The sequence below is a fragment of the Lepisma saccharinum genome, chromosome 1 (assembly GCF_977018435.1).
Source record: "Lepisma saccharinum chromosome 1, izLepSacc3.1, whole genome shotgun sequence".
In the NCBI taxonomy this organism is placed as follows: domain Eukaryota; kingdom Metazoa; phylum Arthropoda; class Insecta; order Zygentoma; family Lepismatidae; genus Lepisma; species Lepisma saccharinum.
Window position 1 is genome coordinate 176,508,728 of NC_139229.1, and position 18,617 is coordinate 176,527,344.

General features: G+C 32.4%; 1 protein-coding gene and 1 long non-coding RNA gene across 2 annotated transcripts in view; one reads left to right on the top strand and one right to left on the bottom strand.

Moving 5' to 3' along the window:
• The window catches only part of LOC145987310 (uncharacterized), a 157,481-nt gene that overhangs the window by 88,119 nt on the left and 50,745 nt on the right, over positions 1-18,617 (bottom strand). The window lies entirely within an intron of this gene.
• LOC145990269 (uncharacterized) overlaps positions 1-18,617 on the top strand; it is a 94,141-nt gene that overhangs the window by 48,809 nt on the left and 26,715 nt on the right. The window contains exon 2 of the mRNA XM_083125954.1: positions 5,010-5,192. Within this exon, the coding sequence (XP_082982080.1) occupies positions 5,010-5,192 (183 nt within the window). The remainder of the gene's footprint in view (positions 1-5,009; positions 5,193-18,617) is intronic.

Sequence of the window (18,617 nt, forward strand, 5' to 3'; positions counted from 1 at the left end):
TTTTCAATATTAACCACGGCTGTTTTGTTTTTAATATTGGCAGGTAATGGCAGATATGTAGATCCTTGTAATGGGCTGAATTCAGAAATATTAACATATAACTTGTGTGGAGAGCCGCATAGGCTCCATCCAGACTCTTTTGCTGCAAATTCAGAGTGTTTAATATTCAATTGATCTATTAAACTGCTTATTATTGTGTCTGAATTTGCATTTGAATATACCGGTACAGTTTCTGTTTTGTGGGGCTGTGTAAATTTTGTGCCATTTGGCTTCTTATATTGTGTATACAATTTGAGGGACAGCTTATAAGAGCCATTTTGTGTATTTAGAATTGCCTGCAGATCAGGATTTACACTGCTCAAAAAATTCTCAATGCCACATCTTGGCTCTGATACAAACCGATAATCCCTAAGTTGGGCATTAAAACTGCTATGGATGGGTTCATAGCGTGGCTGCTTTGCTGCTCTGGCATTAAGAGGTGCTTCATGCTTCCTTTTCAGACCAGATGTGGATGGTTGTGGGGGCAATATTGATGACTGTACAGAACAAGAGCCCACATGTCTATTGAAATATGCCTTGCTAAATATTTTATTGCATTTGGGGCATATTTTAATGGGAGTTCTGCATTTGTCTGGGTTACAATTCCTTTGGTGTCTGGCCCAATTGGGGCTGGATATATTCTTATTACACTGATTGCAATATTTTTGATTCGGCATTTTTTGTTATTGGTTTATTATATATATTTTCTGGGCTTCAATTCAAAACTCTATGCTGGATAAAAATATCAGTTGGGTTCAGCACTGTGCTTTGTGTGTGTGTGTATGTGTGTATGTGTGTTAATATTTTTGGCTTTGGTATTTATATAAAATTTCCTGGGTTTTAAATCTAATCTCTATGCTTATCTTATGACAGGTTGTAAAGCCAATGGCCTACAAGTGGAAAAAAAGAATAAATATTCATTCACACTGACCTTCCGCAAATACCTGCACGAACATGCATATCTTGAATGGCAATAACCCAGCACTGAGTATTATGTATTGATTTTTGTATAACAAGCTGGGATAGATATATGCCTGACCCTAAATATGAGTGGATTACAACAAACAAGCTAGATGTAACAAATATCATGCAAAATATTGTTCAATATATATTTAATATTCATATTAAATCAAACAGGCCTGTAAGTATGAGAAGCACTGTAACAACACATCTGTTCTCCTCAACCACTCTCACAATACTAGCTGATGCAATACTCGGGAATTTCTGTAAGTACTGGCGCTGAGGAGAACATGCAAACCAAAAAATCAATACTACCGTCTCGGGAATTGCATACATTGTCACGGAGCAATTCTAGAGGGTCTCTGCATATTACATTGTTTTAATATTAGATAAACAATTTGAACCTGGTATCCAATTAAACTTAAACCTGAAGTAAATATGTATGGGTATGGGTGAGGGTGGCTTAATTTCTGGTGTAGCCAAAAAAATATCAATTTTTGACAAGTTTATGGACAAAAATCTGGCTGATGCAACTTTTGTAAGTATGGGCAAATCAATCTGAGGCCCCTCATCATTTGTACACTGCAGTTTCAAGGCATTTTTACAAAAATCTTGGATTAGACAGGGTTCCACACTTGGCCGATTGGGGCATATGCCCGATTTGCCATTGTTTTAAGTGTGGACAAATTCAATCTGAGGAGCTCATCATTTGTTGTCCTGGTTATATCATCAATACAACTACTTCGACCGATCACCTATTATAAATGTTCAAAATTTCTTCAAATATAAAACCAAAATAAGAAAAACCAATAAACGTTCCGGATAATCAAGACTTTAAAACGGACATGAAACTATATGCGCTGCGATATTTAAAAGGCACCCTCTGACCAGAGGTATGCTCTCGGATTTAAGTATCAAAGAAACCAATTTATTTAAATGAACCTCCTGACCAGGAGAATTCAGAATGATTTAAGAATAAAAAAAAAAATTATTAACTCGACGAGAAGAAAGTATATCTTGAATTTATATCGGAGTCACACTGACCAGTGCCAACTTCGACAGAATTTATGAATCAAAATTTTAAATTATTAAGATTAAATATGTATGAATCAAATTATTTATATGCTCGCTAAATCCCCTTTAAGGATCATGCTGACCAGCACAAATCCTGAAAGGTGGCTTACGGAGAACCTCGGACATTGTAGAAGGGAGAGCTGACCAGCCACTCCACACACAACGCCCGTATTCTCCCAGCCCTGGACCTCGACAAGCGATTTAATCACCTAACGATTCCGGAATCTACTGCTATACTGATTATTTTGCCAGCGAGACGGCTGGTATTTATACTTGCGGGATTGCGCAATTCTATTCCCCAACAAAAGATTTCGACAAACTGAAAAGTTATTTTTAGCATCCAACAATTACCCCTTCCAAAAAGGCATATCGAAAAACACAATGCAAGCTAAACTTATTTACAAACCCGCGCAGCGCCGAACGAAAAAGAACCCATTGTTGTTACGAAAGAAAAATAATGCTGCTTCAACTTGCTTCGCGTTCTTTTTCGCTCGGCAGAAACTGCGTTACAATTTTAACAAAGATAAAATGTACATTCAAAAGATTAAAACTCCAAAAGAATTTATACGAGGGCTATCGAAAAGTAATTTAAATAAAAAGTAATTTACCAAATTTTTTCAATCGTTACAAATATAATCCATAGAGGCATAGCAACGTTAAACAACCTCTTATATGATACATATAGGTTTAAAAAGGTCGAAATACAAAGATTGTGTGCGCCTCACTGATGGCGTAGTGGTAAGGCCTTGTAATCAAGGGGTCTCGGGTACGATACCAGGTGATCGCACATAGTGGTTCGGATCCCACTTTAAACTGTATGCATTTCAGATTAGTCTATCTGTGCCGGTGACTCAGTCGGTAACGCGTCTGACTACCATGCTATAGGCCCCGGGTTCGATCCCCGGCCGGTTCAAGCCCGGGAACTTTTCTAACGTTGGAAGCGACCCCGACGCCCACCCAGCGTCGAATGACATGGGTACCTGGGGGAAACCCTGGGGGTAAAGGCGGTCAGGGGCGTGATGCTGATCACATCACCCACACTCACGAACGAATCAAGAAAGTGTGGGGCGGCGTGATGCTGATCACATCACCCCCACTCACGAACGAATCAAGAAAGTGTGGGGCGTTACCCCCACACCCCTATACGACTTCATGGCGTAGCGCTAAGCACAGGTGAGAACTTTACCTTTCTTTTTTTTTTGCATAAAGTGGACTTACAACAAAATTTAAACTTGCGATAAAGATTATGACAAGGTATTAAAGAATTGGGTCTAACACATTTTTTTATTGTTTACCAATGACATTGTTAACTAATATTCTTAATTTCAGTTTCAAGATGAAATCGGCTACGAAATAAAAGGAGTGGGTTCATATTTCTGTTACGAAATTCCACTTTTGTAGTAGACCTGTGCCACACTAAGATGTGACATAATAAACAAATCTGAGACACTTTCAAAGTATTAAATTGCTATCTACGTATTTGGGAACAATCTTTCAATATAATACTTTTTTTGGACGCGTCAAATCATAGTATTTAATTCCTGTTTTAGCAGCTTTAAGAAACCTGATTTGGGGGGGGGGGGGTTACAAATGCCCTTTCTGCTCCCGTCAAGTTACGCCTATGACAAACAGGAATTCAAAGTAAAAGACTGTCCCGACTAAATCGGGAGACACGTCTGATAGATTTACAATTGGGAAAATCATAATTAAGCGTGTAGTTGAAAACAACCTATTTTCATATATTGCATGCAGCTCTACTTTTTCTGCAATGTGGATCAAGAACTGGGGACGTGGAGAAGCACAACACTCCACGTAACCAATAGTCACGTGACCCTCTTTGCTTTCCTGTCATGTTGACCTTCGCGTGGAACACATTTCTCGGTGTTAAGACAGGCAAAATCACCCGATCATCGAAGGGTGCAATATGTGTTGCCTACCCTCCTGCATTACTTGCTCCTATTAAAGCCTTATGGGGAAGAACTTTTTTCCATGACTGTACTAATTATAGGCTAATAGGAGAATATAGTAATGCTTATCAAAGGAATAGGTTAAATTACAGTCACTTTAAAGCAACATGTTCAAAGGACATTAATCCAAATATGGATAGTGACAGAAGGGCGAACCCAAGTGTCTGGTCGTGGAAAGTATTATCTGTGCTGTGTTTAGTTGCTACAATGTGTTCATTTTTTGATGTAAGTGAAAGTAATTGTTATCTGGAAGCGATTGTTTTCAATGATATATTGTGATATAAATATAACGAATTAATGAAGCGTTTGTGCTTACTATTGACCCATGCTTTTAGAATGTTATATATAGTATATATTACCCCTGTCTCAGATCACAATTAATATGTTTGTTATTGTTAACAATAGATGTCAGGGGTTTTCAGTTTTGCTTTTTATGCGTACTCTCCAACCCAGGGGAGTGACGCTCGGACATTTCGGAGACAATATGGCCGAGTGTGTGCGGTGATTTCACATTCCGTCCACCGCGTTGCATTGCAGCAAGTTTGTACATACATTTAATCTTTTGTTTTAATCAATACAGCTTTGTTTATTATCATTGAGTGTCATTTCGCAATCATCCGAGTCGAATCACCCTATGGAACACAATATGGCCCTCCACTCCAGAGGTATGGGTCCACGCTAAAGCGACACGCAGTAAGTAATATCAGTTTCTTTGGCGTGCATCGTACAAAATATGTACTCATCTCGGCCCAACAGGCAAGCACGTTTTGGTACATCAGGCCAACACAGTACACAACCCCGATGATTAGAAATCATATAATGTTACAAAAATATAGTTTTGTAAAGTTGATATTTATTGATAGGAAATTTATTAATACTTAAGTCCCCTTAAGTTCTTTCAAAACTTGAATTTTGGGACCACTAGTCTAAAGTATACGTTATTTATGTATATTCTCTTATAATTCACAGCTCCGAGTCCTCAGGAACTTCCGGAATCCAGAACAACGGATTTCCACAACCAGATACCAGATGTCACCTGCGGCGCCATGGCGTCAATTGGGTTCTCTCCAGCGCTCGTGGCGCCCAGCTTTTTAGGCAGCTTTCCTCCTTACCCACCCGTCTTATCTTTCGGAGTGCACGACGTCAAGACAAGTAAGTGTCCGTCTTTAACACTTACACCAGATTACAGAATTCATATCTTAGGCCACGGTGGTAATATTTAATTTTTCTTCACGATCTACAATGCATGTGAATTATCGTGTATAGTACCCTGTCGGGGAATCGGAGTCTCTGATTAGCACGGGTGTCGAAGAGGAAGTAGTTCGTTTTAAATTATTAAAAAAGCAAACATCTTATTGTTTTTATAGTCAATAATAATATCAACAGACGCTAGTTAATTAGTATTCCCAATAGAATGAACAAAGGAAAATGCATTAGACCGAAAACTTCAGTGAAAGATTCAGCTACTAGGTGCCAACTTAATGTTCTCATATTCTAACACTTAAAAAAAATCCACTAATATTCAAAATTCCGAAAATGAAATTTTCAAATCTAAATTTTACGACTAAAATTTTCCCTTCAGATGTAAAGATTTTTCCTTGAACGAGGTATTTAAAATTTCAAAACAAAATAGAATAACTGTGTACAGTGGAACATTGATAACTCGAACCTCAACATCTCGAATTCATTCATAAGTCGATTTTTTTGTAACCCCCTTAAATTGTCCATAACACTCAATACTAATTTTACCTCAACAACTCGAATAAAACCTTGATAAGACGAATTTTTGTACAGTTTTTGGGGTGCCATTCGAGCTCAATAACTCGAAGGTAGACTATGAAAACCTTTATGAGTCGAAGTTAAATTCTAATCATCTCTATAACTCGAAGTTTTAGTCGCACAGACATCAATAAGTCGAAGCGTAGGGTGGGTACGTACAATGTCAGGTGATCAACAATCGTGTAGGGACTTGAACTCCCCCACCCTGCCGTGTATGTAACCATCATTGTACAGTATACGTAATTAACTTAAAATGATGCTAGGTACGTTATAGTATAGGCATACGTAGTGCCGACGTTCAGACGGGTCAGTAAACTTTAGACCTCTGTAACTCGAAGTTGGCGATTTTGCCCCTCAATAACTCGAACCTTGTTTAGTCGAAAGTAGAAGGTAAATACGATAACGGATGTTGCTATTTAATATTCGCAATTCATTTGTATGTACTTATAACTAATTTGCACGGGTTTTAATTAATTCGCATGTACTTAGAATTCATTTGCACGTACTTAGAGTACTTTACATTTATGTATTTGCATGTTTATAACTTTTTATGAATATATATTTATTTATTTTATGAAAAATATGTATATAAAAGGTAATTAGAGGTACTAAACGCTATGCATATGGTTTTATATTCATTGCTGCAAAGTATGTAATGTATAAATCGATAATATTAATGTTTATAATATTGAAAATAAGTTTTCTATGGTTTATGAACCGCTATGAACGGTGGTAATGGGTGTAGGTACAGGTCCAATTACGAAAGAAGACGGTCTCGGTACTCGAACCCGCGATGTGCAACGGTAATAATTAGTACTATGTAATAATTGCATTACATTATGAAACACGATGGTCTCACACGCTAGACAGAATACTGTCTCCAAATCTGAACTCCGCTCTGATGCCAGACAGAGAGAATGAATTAATATTCCGCGCAGGTAGAGGAGAAAGGAATTTGGGAGATGTGCGTTCAAGGTCAAATGACGTCAGAACGTCAGAACAAAGAAAGACCAATCAGAGAACGCGTCGGTAGGTTTTCAGAACCGGTTTTTTCAAGGTTAACCAGTACGCAATAACAGGGGAAAGCTATGCAATACTGTAGGGCAGGGGAGGGATTGAACCAGACAACAAAGGATGTCTGGAATGCGCAGCAATGGTCAAATTTTTTGAAACTGCTCGTCGCTTGCATGCTAGAATATGTTTCTGTCTAAGTAAGCCAAGGTTACCGAGAACACAAGAAAAAAGGATTTTTGGATACCCAATTAGATTGGAGCGAGAACTTTAATTTGAACAAGGAGAACGAAGCGTAAGGGTTTATTATCTGTACTATGAAGAAGGGAGAGCTATCAGGGACGGGGCCTACAGTTTTCACCATTTGCTTTTATCACGGGGTAACGAACCTAGGACCCTTTGATTATTGATTTAGGTAGTAAATGTATGTTACTGTGTGCTATTTAACTTAATTTTGAGTTTATTTTTTACCAAACTTTGACTTTATGTCAAACATTTTCACAGCTTATCCTTATTTTTACAAAAATAACACTATTTGTACTATTCAGTCAACATTTTTTATTAAATTTTGGACTCGCAAAGACATTTTTTCAACTTTTAATTTATTATTTTACAATTTTATGTTAATTTTTTACCAAAATAACACTATTTATACTATTCAGGCAACATTTTTTTATTAAATTTTGGACTCACAAAGATATTTTTACAACTTTTTAACTTATTATTTTACAATTTTATACCTATTTTTAACCTAAATAGCACTATTTGTACTATTCAGGCAACATTTTTTATTAAATTTTGGACTCACAAAGACATTTTTTCAACTTTTAACTTATTATTTTACAACTTGATATTAATTTTTTACAAAAATAACACTATTTGTATTATTCAGGAAAGACTTTTAGTTACATTTTCGGCACACTAAGTGTGTGTTCTCAACTTCTATCTGTTTATTAGGCTTATTATTACTCAAATAACACAATTTCAGCTGTTCAGGCAACATTTTTTATTAAATTTTGGACTCACAAAAAGACATTTTTTTCAACTTTTAACTTATTATTTTACAACTTTATGTTAATTTTTACCAAAATAACACTTTATATACTATTCAGGCAACATTTTTTCATTAAATTCTGGATTCACAAAGACATTTTTTTCAACTTTTAACTTATTATTTTACAATATTATACCTATTTTTACCAAAATAACACTATTTATACTATTCAGGCAACATTTTTTCATTAAATTCTGGATTCACAAAGACATTTCTTTCAACTTTTAACTTATTATTTTACAACTTTATACCTATTTTTAACCTAAATAGCACTATTTGTACTATTCAGGCAACATTTTTTATTAAATTTTGGACTCACAAAGACATTTTTTCAACTTCTAACTTATTATTTTACAACTTGATATTAATTTTTTACAAAAATAACACTATTTGTACTATTCAGGAAAGACTTTTAGTTACATTTTCGGCACACTAAGTGTGTGTTCTAAACTTCTATCTGTTTATTAGGCTTATTTTTACTCAAATAACACAATTTCAGCTGTTCAGGCAACATTTTTTATTAAATTTTGGACTCACAAAAAGACATTTTTTTCAACTTTTAACTTATTATTTTACAACTTTATGTTAATTTTTACCAAAATAACACTTTTTATACTATTCAGGCAACATTTTTTCATTAAATTCTGGATTCACAAAGACATTTTTTCAACTTTTAACTTATTATTTTACAACTTTATGTTAATTTTTACCAAAATAACACTATTTATACTATTCAGGCAACATTTTTTCATTAAATTCTGGATTCACAAAGACATTTTTTTCAACTTTTAACTTATTATTTTACAACTTTATGTTAATTTTTACCAAAATAACACTTTTTATACTATTCAGGCAACATTTTTTCATTAAATTCTGGATTCACAAAGACATTTTTTTCAACTTTTAACTTATTATTTTACAACTTTATACCTATTTTTACCAAAATAACACTATTTATACTATTCAGGCAACATTTTTTCATTAAATTCTGGATTCACAAAGACATTTTTTTCAACTTTTAACTTATTATTTTACAACTTTATACCTATTTTTACCAAAATAACACTATTTATACTATTCAGGAAAGAATTTTAGTTACATTTTCGACACACAAAGTGTGTGTTCTCAACTTCTATCTGTTTATTTTACAAGTTTAGGTTTATTATTATTCAAATAACACTATTTATACTATTCAGGAAAGACTTTTAGTTATATTTTCGACACAATAAGTGTGTGTTCTCAACTTTTATTTGTTTATTTCACAAGTTTAGCCTAATATTTACTCAAATAACACAATTTGAACGTGTTTTTATTACATTTTGGACACACACGCACTCACACACACACACACACACACACACACACACACACACACACACAACCACACACACACACACGCACACACACACACACACAGAGAGAGAGAGAGAGAGAGAGGGAGAGAGAGAGATTTTTTCCAAGTTTACAGGATTATTCTCTAGTTTACTCAAATAACACAATTTAGATGTGGTTTGAATTAAATTTTGTACACATGAAGTGTGTTTCGTCAAGTTTTACCCTTTTATTTTACAAGTTTAGGCTTAATATTACTCAAATAACACAATTTAATCCAGTCAGGAAGGATTTGTTATTATATTTTGGATGTACAAAGAGATGTTTTCAACTTTTTTACTGATTTTTTTTCCAGGGTATGTATTAATTTTTATTTATTTTGTTTTGTATTATATATACATTTACAAATTTTTAACTTAGAGTTTAGTATTTATTTAAATCTTTTCAAAAACACTAAAGAAAAAGTACTTTTAGCTAAAATGTAAGCCACAGAATATATTATTATTATTTCCTTGGATGACAAGGAAACTAAAGAGAATGATCAATAAAAAGAGAAGGTATCATGATAAATTTAAACTTACAAATAAGTGTGTATATTACACTACTTATTCCCAATTAAGGAAAGATGTTAAAAAGGAATATTCTAATGTAAAGGAGCAATACTACTCCTCCTTAGAAAACAATGTTAATGGTGACAAGAATGCTTTTTGGTTTCACTTTAATAGAAAGAAGAGAGAAAATACTATCACTGAAATTATTTATGATAATGATGTACTGTTCAATGAATATGATATTGGTAATGCTTTTAGTGAGCTTTTTCACAAATCTTTCTCAAAAAGAAGTCATGTAAATTTTAAAAATATTATTCTTCATTCATACACCAACTTAATTGATGTACCTGTTATCTTGGAAAAGGATGTAAGTGATACAATTAACAAACTAAAAGGCAGGTCTTCAATAGGTCCTGATGGCATACCTAATTTTATTTTGAAAGCAAACAAAGATGTTTTTGTACCATTGTTAACTAAAATTTACAACATGTCACTTACTTCTGGAATATTTCCAGATATCTGGAAAAATGTGTTTATTGTACCTGTAACTAAAAACAAAGATGGGAAAGCCAATGATCTTAATAATTATAGACCAATTACTATATTAAATTCCATGGCAAAGGTTTTTGAACACATAATTGCTGACTATTTGTCCTTTTCTTTTAAACAATATATTGATGGAAATCAGCATGGATTTTTTAGAAAAAGGTCTACTATCACAAATTTATTGGTTTTAATAGACTCTCTTAAATCTACCATTAGGAAGCAATCCCAGACCGATATTTTATTTATTGACTTGGCTAAAGCCTTTGATAGTGTCAGCCATCAGTTATTAATTTACAAACTCGACCAAATGGGATTATCACCACGATTTCTGAAATGGTTTTCCAACTTTTTAGTAAATAGAAGTTTCTCTGTTAAGATTGGTGAAACAAATTCTTCTAAAAAATAAATACTTTGTGGAGTACCTCAAGGGTCGCCACTCGGCCCAATTCTGTTCGCTGTTTTTATCAATGATGTTACATTATGTTTTAAATCTAGCACATGTTTACTATATGCAGATGATATAAAAATTTTTAAGAGTATTTTAACAAATAATGATGTCGCTCAACTTCAGGCTGATCTCGATAGAATGACATATTGGTGCAAGATTAATGAAATGGAAATTAACTTGAAAAAGTGTAAAGTTTTAAGATGTACTAAGAAAGTTCATTATATAGTCTCCAACTATTTTATTTATGAAAATAAAATCCAAGTGTGCGACAGTCATAAAGACTTAGGAATAGTAATAGACTCCTCTCTCATATTTGATGAGCACATTTCAGAAATTTGCAAAAGAGCTAAGAGAATGCTTGGTTATATATTTTTCTCATGGAAAGTTTTTAAAAAGGAAGATACCTTAATATTCCTGTATAAAACGATAGTTCGTCCTATTCTTGAATATGCAAATGAATTATGGTTTCTGACTGCAACCAGTCACCTTCAAAAAGTTGAATCAGTTCAAAAACTTTTTATCAGGTTATTATGCACAAAGTTTAAAAAAAATTACTATGACCAACATTACTCTGAATGGTTATCACAGTTGAATATGTTTTCCTTAGAAGAAAGAAGAAAAATGAAAAGGTTAAATTTTGTAGAGAAGATATTAAATTTCCAAGTTGACAGTAAATACTTTTTGAAAAATATAGCTTATAAAATTCCCAGATATTCACATAGGTATATCTCAATTCTCACATGCCTAAATAAGGCAAGAGGTTTAGTAGCTGATCTTGTTGAAACCTACAATTTGAATTTATGTTGATGTATAAAATTGTAGGATCTACTGTTTTATTTTATAATTATGTATTCAATTTTTTAATTTTGTATAACACAGTGGTTGTTTAATCGTTATCATCACTTCAATAAATATGATCATTATTATTATTAGAACAAAACACAGTAAATTGCACAATATTATATAATAATAAACAATTATTAGTATCAGACATATAATAGATCTCATTGAAAACTGTAACTTGAAGTGTAAATGTGCTAACTTGTTATGTTATGTTATTCTGCAGCTTATGTATTTTATTCGTGTAACTTTGTACTTTTGTATTTGACTTAGTGCTGTATTAGGTTTCATACTGTGCTCAACACTTAAAATAAACTATTATTATTATTATTATTATTATTATTAGGGTTTACTGATTTCCACTATGCTATTTTTGGTTCTGTATTTCTATATGTATTTATTTAGGTCAGGTTACGCCTGCTACGTAGGAAAGTTTGTTTATTTTAGAGTTTGCTGAGTATTTTGTTACTCTTATACTAGGTAAAGTTTCCTAAATATATCAGGTAGGGCTCCATCCATATACTTTTGTTTTTGCTGTTTGGAGATGATGTGATCAGCATCACTCTCCATCTGCTTTTTATTTTATGTACCCAATATTATTTTGAGGCTTAGTGAATTCTAGAGCTATTTATGCAGAAGAGAGGGCTTGAAAATTTTGATCTCAGATAACCCACAACTATTTGTCAGAGTATTTTAAAGGATATTTTATATTTATTATGTGCCACTAGAATATCAAAGCTTGCTTAATTTTTATGTCTGTAACGCTGTTATTGTATTTCTAGCTAAGGCTTACTGGATAAAGTACACGAAATGTTTATCATTTCGACTATTTACCTTTATACGAGGTCAAATTTTTAGTGTAACGAAAATTATTGTGTGTCTATAAAGACTGAAATTCCTTTATCGATGGGTCCATAACTGGACGCTTACCAACATTGTTCTTTTTTTAAAAATAAAAAAATATATATAACCATTTATCAATATATTGACAATTCACAGGACAAGACGAAGTTCACAGACGACTGACTATATGGACCATAGGTCCATTTGCTAAACTTTTTTCTATGCTAGAAGAATAATTTAGCCTTATAGCCTTTTTCAAGGTATTTTCGAAGTATTACTGGTTTTTTGGGTGCATCAACACTTGGGTTATTTCCATTTGGTTTATTATACGAGGCTACAATCACTATTTGAACACTGAAATCCTCTGATTGAAACTAAAAGCTTAGGCTGTAACTAGGGATTTAGTATGTATATCGACAATTTATAGGACAACACGAACTTTACAAAGGATTGTAGGTGATGTAGGCCCACACGCCAGAGCTTTGTTAACCTGCAAGAAGCATTTACAGCTAATGCTACGGAAAAATGAGGTTGATTTTTTACTGTTTCACAAGAATGCTACTTTTTTATACACCCAATATTTGCTTTTTCAAGTAACTACATGTACCAGAAGTACTTACAGGCCAACTCTAACTAGACTTCGATTTATGTAAATGTAGCAAGAACTATATTTCTGAGGAAATACGCAAAAGCAGATTACCCGATTAAAGTATCTGAAAAACAGATTTTTCTATGTAAGTATATTTTTATTGACTGGATTATTTAACAGATCAAACAGGAAGACTGCAAAATTCATTAAATGTAGTTCTATAGTATAGGTGGTTTCAGAGATATAAAAAGAACAAATATAAGATTTCGCTTTTTTCGCTTCTGAGGCTAATCGCGACGCTAAGGGTAAATGGCGAGGAAATGTAACTGAGGAGAAACAGTCCCAAAAGTTATGGGCTGCATGTAAGTTAATACCACAGAGATATTACAGTAGGTGTAGGTTCTACCACCAGAACATTTCTATTATAATAATACTGGTTATGCTGTACTGTTAGCTAAAGATGCTGATATTTGAGAAACTTAAAAGGTTATTTGCAAAATTTTAGATAAATAATAATCTGTTAGACTGTAAACATATTTTATATCCATTCTGCTAAAGACCCGATGACAAAATTTAAAAATTGTTATCGCCCAGACAGGGACTCGAACCCTGGACAGATAGGTTAAAAGCCTAACGCTATACCAACTAAGCTATCTGGGCACAAGGTATTCTTTTCTTGAAAAGTTAGTTATGTTGAGAAATATATTGAAACACTTGAGAACACTCTTGGTCTGGTTCGACAGAGAAGGAGACAACATTTCCAAATTTTTACAGACTGGGTGTATTTTTCCACTATAGAGGCCTTCACTATATGTAATTCGAAACGCTAAAGTTCAGCTAGCTTCCAAAATTGAGGTAAAGATTGTGTTTGGCGAGATTAACAACTTACAATTATATCCAGTTACGGACAAATAAAGCTAAAACTCTCAGATTTACTGTACTAGCCAAGTTTTAGTAACATTTTCCTTCACTATAGTACTAATACCAAAGAAATAGGTATATTTTATTTATAATTTGACAAAATGTACTAGTATTTAATTCACAAAGTTAGGTAAAAAACAGTATTTTTTAAAAATATTGTTACTGCCTTCAAATTTTATGTTATTTAGCCACTAACAACTGGTTTACACTGTTTGGCATCCTTTAAATAGGAAAATAAGGAATTATTTGTTTAGTATTTTTACTAGTTTATATTTATTTAAGAAAACAATTCTACAGTTTAACTTAATTTTAACAAATTGTTACTAATTTATATATCAAAGTTATGTTATTTAGAGTGTATGAAGGCGTATAAAGTTAATATTTGTACTTATCAGTTCAACTAACAATTATATTTTACGCACAAAAGATAATGTTTACAGTTAAATTACTTGAATCAGAGAATAATATTTTACAGTAATTGATTCATTCAGCACTAGTCAGTACTTTTATGCATCAGAAAGTTTTCTTAATTTTCTATTACGCATGCTATTTTGGGCTATTCTTAAAATGTAATTCTAGGGCAAACTGGTTTAATTTTCTGCTTATAATGCAAAGTTGACATAGTTTACGCACAATGCTTTGTACATTTGTTATATTCTCTACTTACAATCCAAATATTATGCTTATTTAATGTATAACTAACTAACTCTCTAGTCTTCTTAAACCCGAATGTTCATGGCTGCAGCAACACATGCCTTTAATCTGTCCTTGTCCTGAGCAAGATCTATATACTCCTTTCCTTCCCTACCAATTTCCTTTAGGTCCATCTCTACATTATCCCTCCATCTTTGTTTTGGTCTTCCTATTGGTCTTTTACCATCAGGTTTCCCAACAAAAATCCTGTATACTCTTTTTTCCTCTCCCATTCGTACCATATGATCTACACACCTAAGTCTTCTTGATTTAATCATTCTAATACTATCTGGACATGAATACAAATTATGTACTTCTAAATTATGTAATCTTCTCTACTCATCTGTCTCCTCATCTGTTTTAGGCCCAAGTATTTTCCTAAGGATTTTATTTTCAAATATTCTCAATTTATGTTCTTTTTTCAATGTAAGGGACCAAGTTTATTTACTGTATTTAACTTTTATTTTTTTGTAATTAACAAAAATTAAAAGCTTATACTGTAGTTAATATATCTTTTTCTATCAGCTTATTTTGAAATTAATATTATTAGGTATAGTCTTTGATTTATAACTATATTGCTTTTTTTATCCATTTATCTAAGAATACACACAGGCAAACACATCTGTTCACACTTTTATGTACATAGATATGCCTTTTTTCAATATTTTAGTATGAAGATTGCACTTTAGCTATTTAAGCAAGTGTAGGAAAGGTAGGATTTCTGAGAATTTGTTGCAAGATTTTGTTGTCCAAGTATAGATGAGAACTGAGCTGGGAGACTGCTTTGAACCTTTTCATGAGAGTTTGCATGTGAACTGTATGCAAATTGAGCACTATTGACTGTGCATGCTTCTAAGTTTTGCTGTTATTTTACATCAAGTATGTGAGACTGTAGTCAGTTTTCCCTCTTCAAGTAGTTTTTATTGATTGTATTTGTATATGTTTTGGGGACGAGGCAGTTTGTTGTAGAATATTTTTATCTGATTGTTTTGAGATATTGAGTGTCTGCTGTTTTACTTGTAATTATTTTCCTTTTTGTGTTGTGTATTTGACTGTATTTTGTCCAAGTTCGTAGTATTTAGAATAATTGTTGTTGACTTGTAGATGAAGGGAGTAATAATTCTTTGCAAGGTGCCCTATACTTGTCTGAACATTATTTTTAGTGTTCACTTTTGAAGCCTTAGTATTTTGGTAGTAATTAATCTGTAATGTAGGCATTTTTCTGATAAATTAGACTCACTTAGTTGTTTCAACACATAGAAGTTGCATGATGGTTTACTGCTGATGATGCTAATTTGCTCTTCTTATGTACTACGTACGATGTAGCTTATTTGAGTAACTGGAATGTTGTACTGAACATAGGATTGCTTGTCTATTTTATTTCTATGTTGTTGAGTTTGTCCATATATGCCTTGGAAGAATCTAGATATATTGTGTTTGAAGTTTTATGTTTCTCTAAGGTTTCAGCTATGTAGTTTCTAACTCTGCTATCAGTGTGACTATTGATTTCTCTTTCTGAATGCCATTTTGTTTTCTGTTTAGTCTTTTTTGCTGCTTGAATCTGATTTAGGTTGTTTGCTTTTTTCCAGATCTTTTATTTTTTACTTTTTTAGATATTCTTTTTACATAAAAAAATTCAAAGTACATTGTTAAAGTCAAAGTGTTAAAATTAATTTTTTCAAAGTTAAAGTTTTAAGAGTACAATTTTTTAAAATTAAAAGTTATAATAGTACATTTTTGGTAAGTTGTTAGTATTGTTTGTTAGTAGTTTGTTTTGTTGTTGAAGTAAAATATGTTAGTTAATGTAAAATTAAAGTAATTAAAATTTAAAAATTGTGGAATTATTATAAAATAGCATTCAAAATATCAAAATAGTTAAGCCATAACAAATACAAAACAAACAAACAAATAAAGATCTGGAAAAAAGCAAACAACCTAAATCAGATTCAAGCAGCAAAAAAGACTAAACAGAAAACAAAATGGCATTCAGAAAGAGAAATCAATAGTCACACTGATAGCAGAGTTAGAAACTACATAGCTGAAACCTTAGAGAAACATAAAACTTCAAACACAATATATCTAGATTCTTCCAAGGCATATATGGACAAACTCAACAACATAGAAATAAAATAGACAAGCAATCCTATGTTCAGTACAACATTCCAGTTACTCAAATAAGCTACATCGTACGTAGTACATAAGAAGAGCAAATTAGCATCATCAGCAGTAAACCATCATGCAACTTCTATGTGTTGAAACAACTAAGTGAGTCTAATTTATCAGAAAAATGCCTACATTACAGATTAATTACTACCAAAATACTAAGGCTTCAAAAGTGAACACTAAAAATAATGTTCAGACAAGTATAGGGCACCTTGCAAAGAATTATTACTCCCTTCATCTACAAGTCAACAACAATTATTCTAAATACTACGAACTTGGACAAAATACAGTCAAATACACAACACAAAAAGGAAAATAATTACAAGTAAAACAGCAGACACTCAATATCTCAAAACAATCAGATAAAAATATTCTACAACAAACTGCCTCGTCCCCAAAACATATACAAATACAATCAATAAAAACTACTTGAAGAGGGAAAACTGACTACAGTCTCACATACTTGATGTAAAATAACAGCAAAACTTAGAAGCATGCACAGTCAATAGTGCTCAATTTGCATACAGTTCACATGCAAACTCTCATGAAAAGGTTCAAAGCAGTCTCCCAGCTCAGTTCTCATCTATACTTGGACAACAAAATCTTGCAACAAATTCTCAGAAATCCTACCTTTCCTACACTTGCTTAAATAGCTAAAGTGCAATCTTCATACTAAAATATTGAAAAAAGGCATATCTATGTACATAAAAGTGTGAACAGATGTGTTTGCCTGTGTGTATTCTTAGATAAATGGATAAAAAAAGCAATATAGTTATAAATCAAAGACTATACCTAATAATATTAATTTCAAAATAAGCTGATAGAAAAAGATATATTAACTACAGTATAAGCTTTTAATTTTTGTTAATTACAAAAAAATAAAAGTTAAATACAGTAAATAAACTTGGTCCCTTACATTGAAAAAAGAACATAAATTGAGAATATTTGAAAATAAAATCCTTAGGAAAATACTTGGGCCTAAAACAGATGAGGAGACAGATGAGTAGAGAAGATTACATAATTTAGAAGTACATAATTTGTATTCATGTCCAGATAGTATTAGAATGATTAAATCAAGAAGACTTAGGTGTGTAGATCATATGGTACGAATGGGAGAGGAAAAAAGAGTATACAGGATTTTTGTTGGGAAACCTGATGGTAAAAGACCAATAGGAAGACCAAAACAAAGATGGAGGGATAATGTAGAGATGGACCTAAAGGAAATTGGTAGGGAAGGAAAGGAGTATATAGATCTTGCTCAGGACAAGGACAGATTAAAGGCATGTGTTGCTGCAGCCATGAACATTCGGGTTTAAGAAGACTAGAGAGTTAGTTAGTTATACATTAAATAAGCATAATATTTGGATTGTAAGTAGAGAATATAACAAATGTACAAAGCATTGTGCGTAAACTATGTCAACTTTGCATTATAAGCAGAAAATTAAACCAGTTTGCCCTAGAATTACATTTTAAGAATAGCCCAAAATAGCATGCGTAATAGAAAATTAAGAAAACTTTCTGATGCATAAAAGTACTGACTAGTGCTGAATGAATCAATTACTGTAAAATATTATTCTCTGATTCAAGTAATTTAACTGTAAACATTATCTTTTGTGCGTAAAATATAATTGTTAGTTGAACTGATAAGTACAAATATTAACTTTATACGCCTTCATACACTCTAAATAACATAACTTTGATATATAAATTAGTAACAATTTGTTAAAATTAAGTTAAACTGTAGAATTGTTTTCTTAAATAAATATAAACTAGTAAAAATACTAAACAAATAATTCCTTATTTTCCT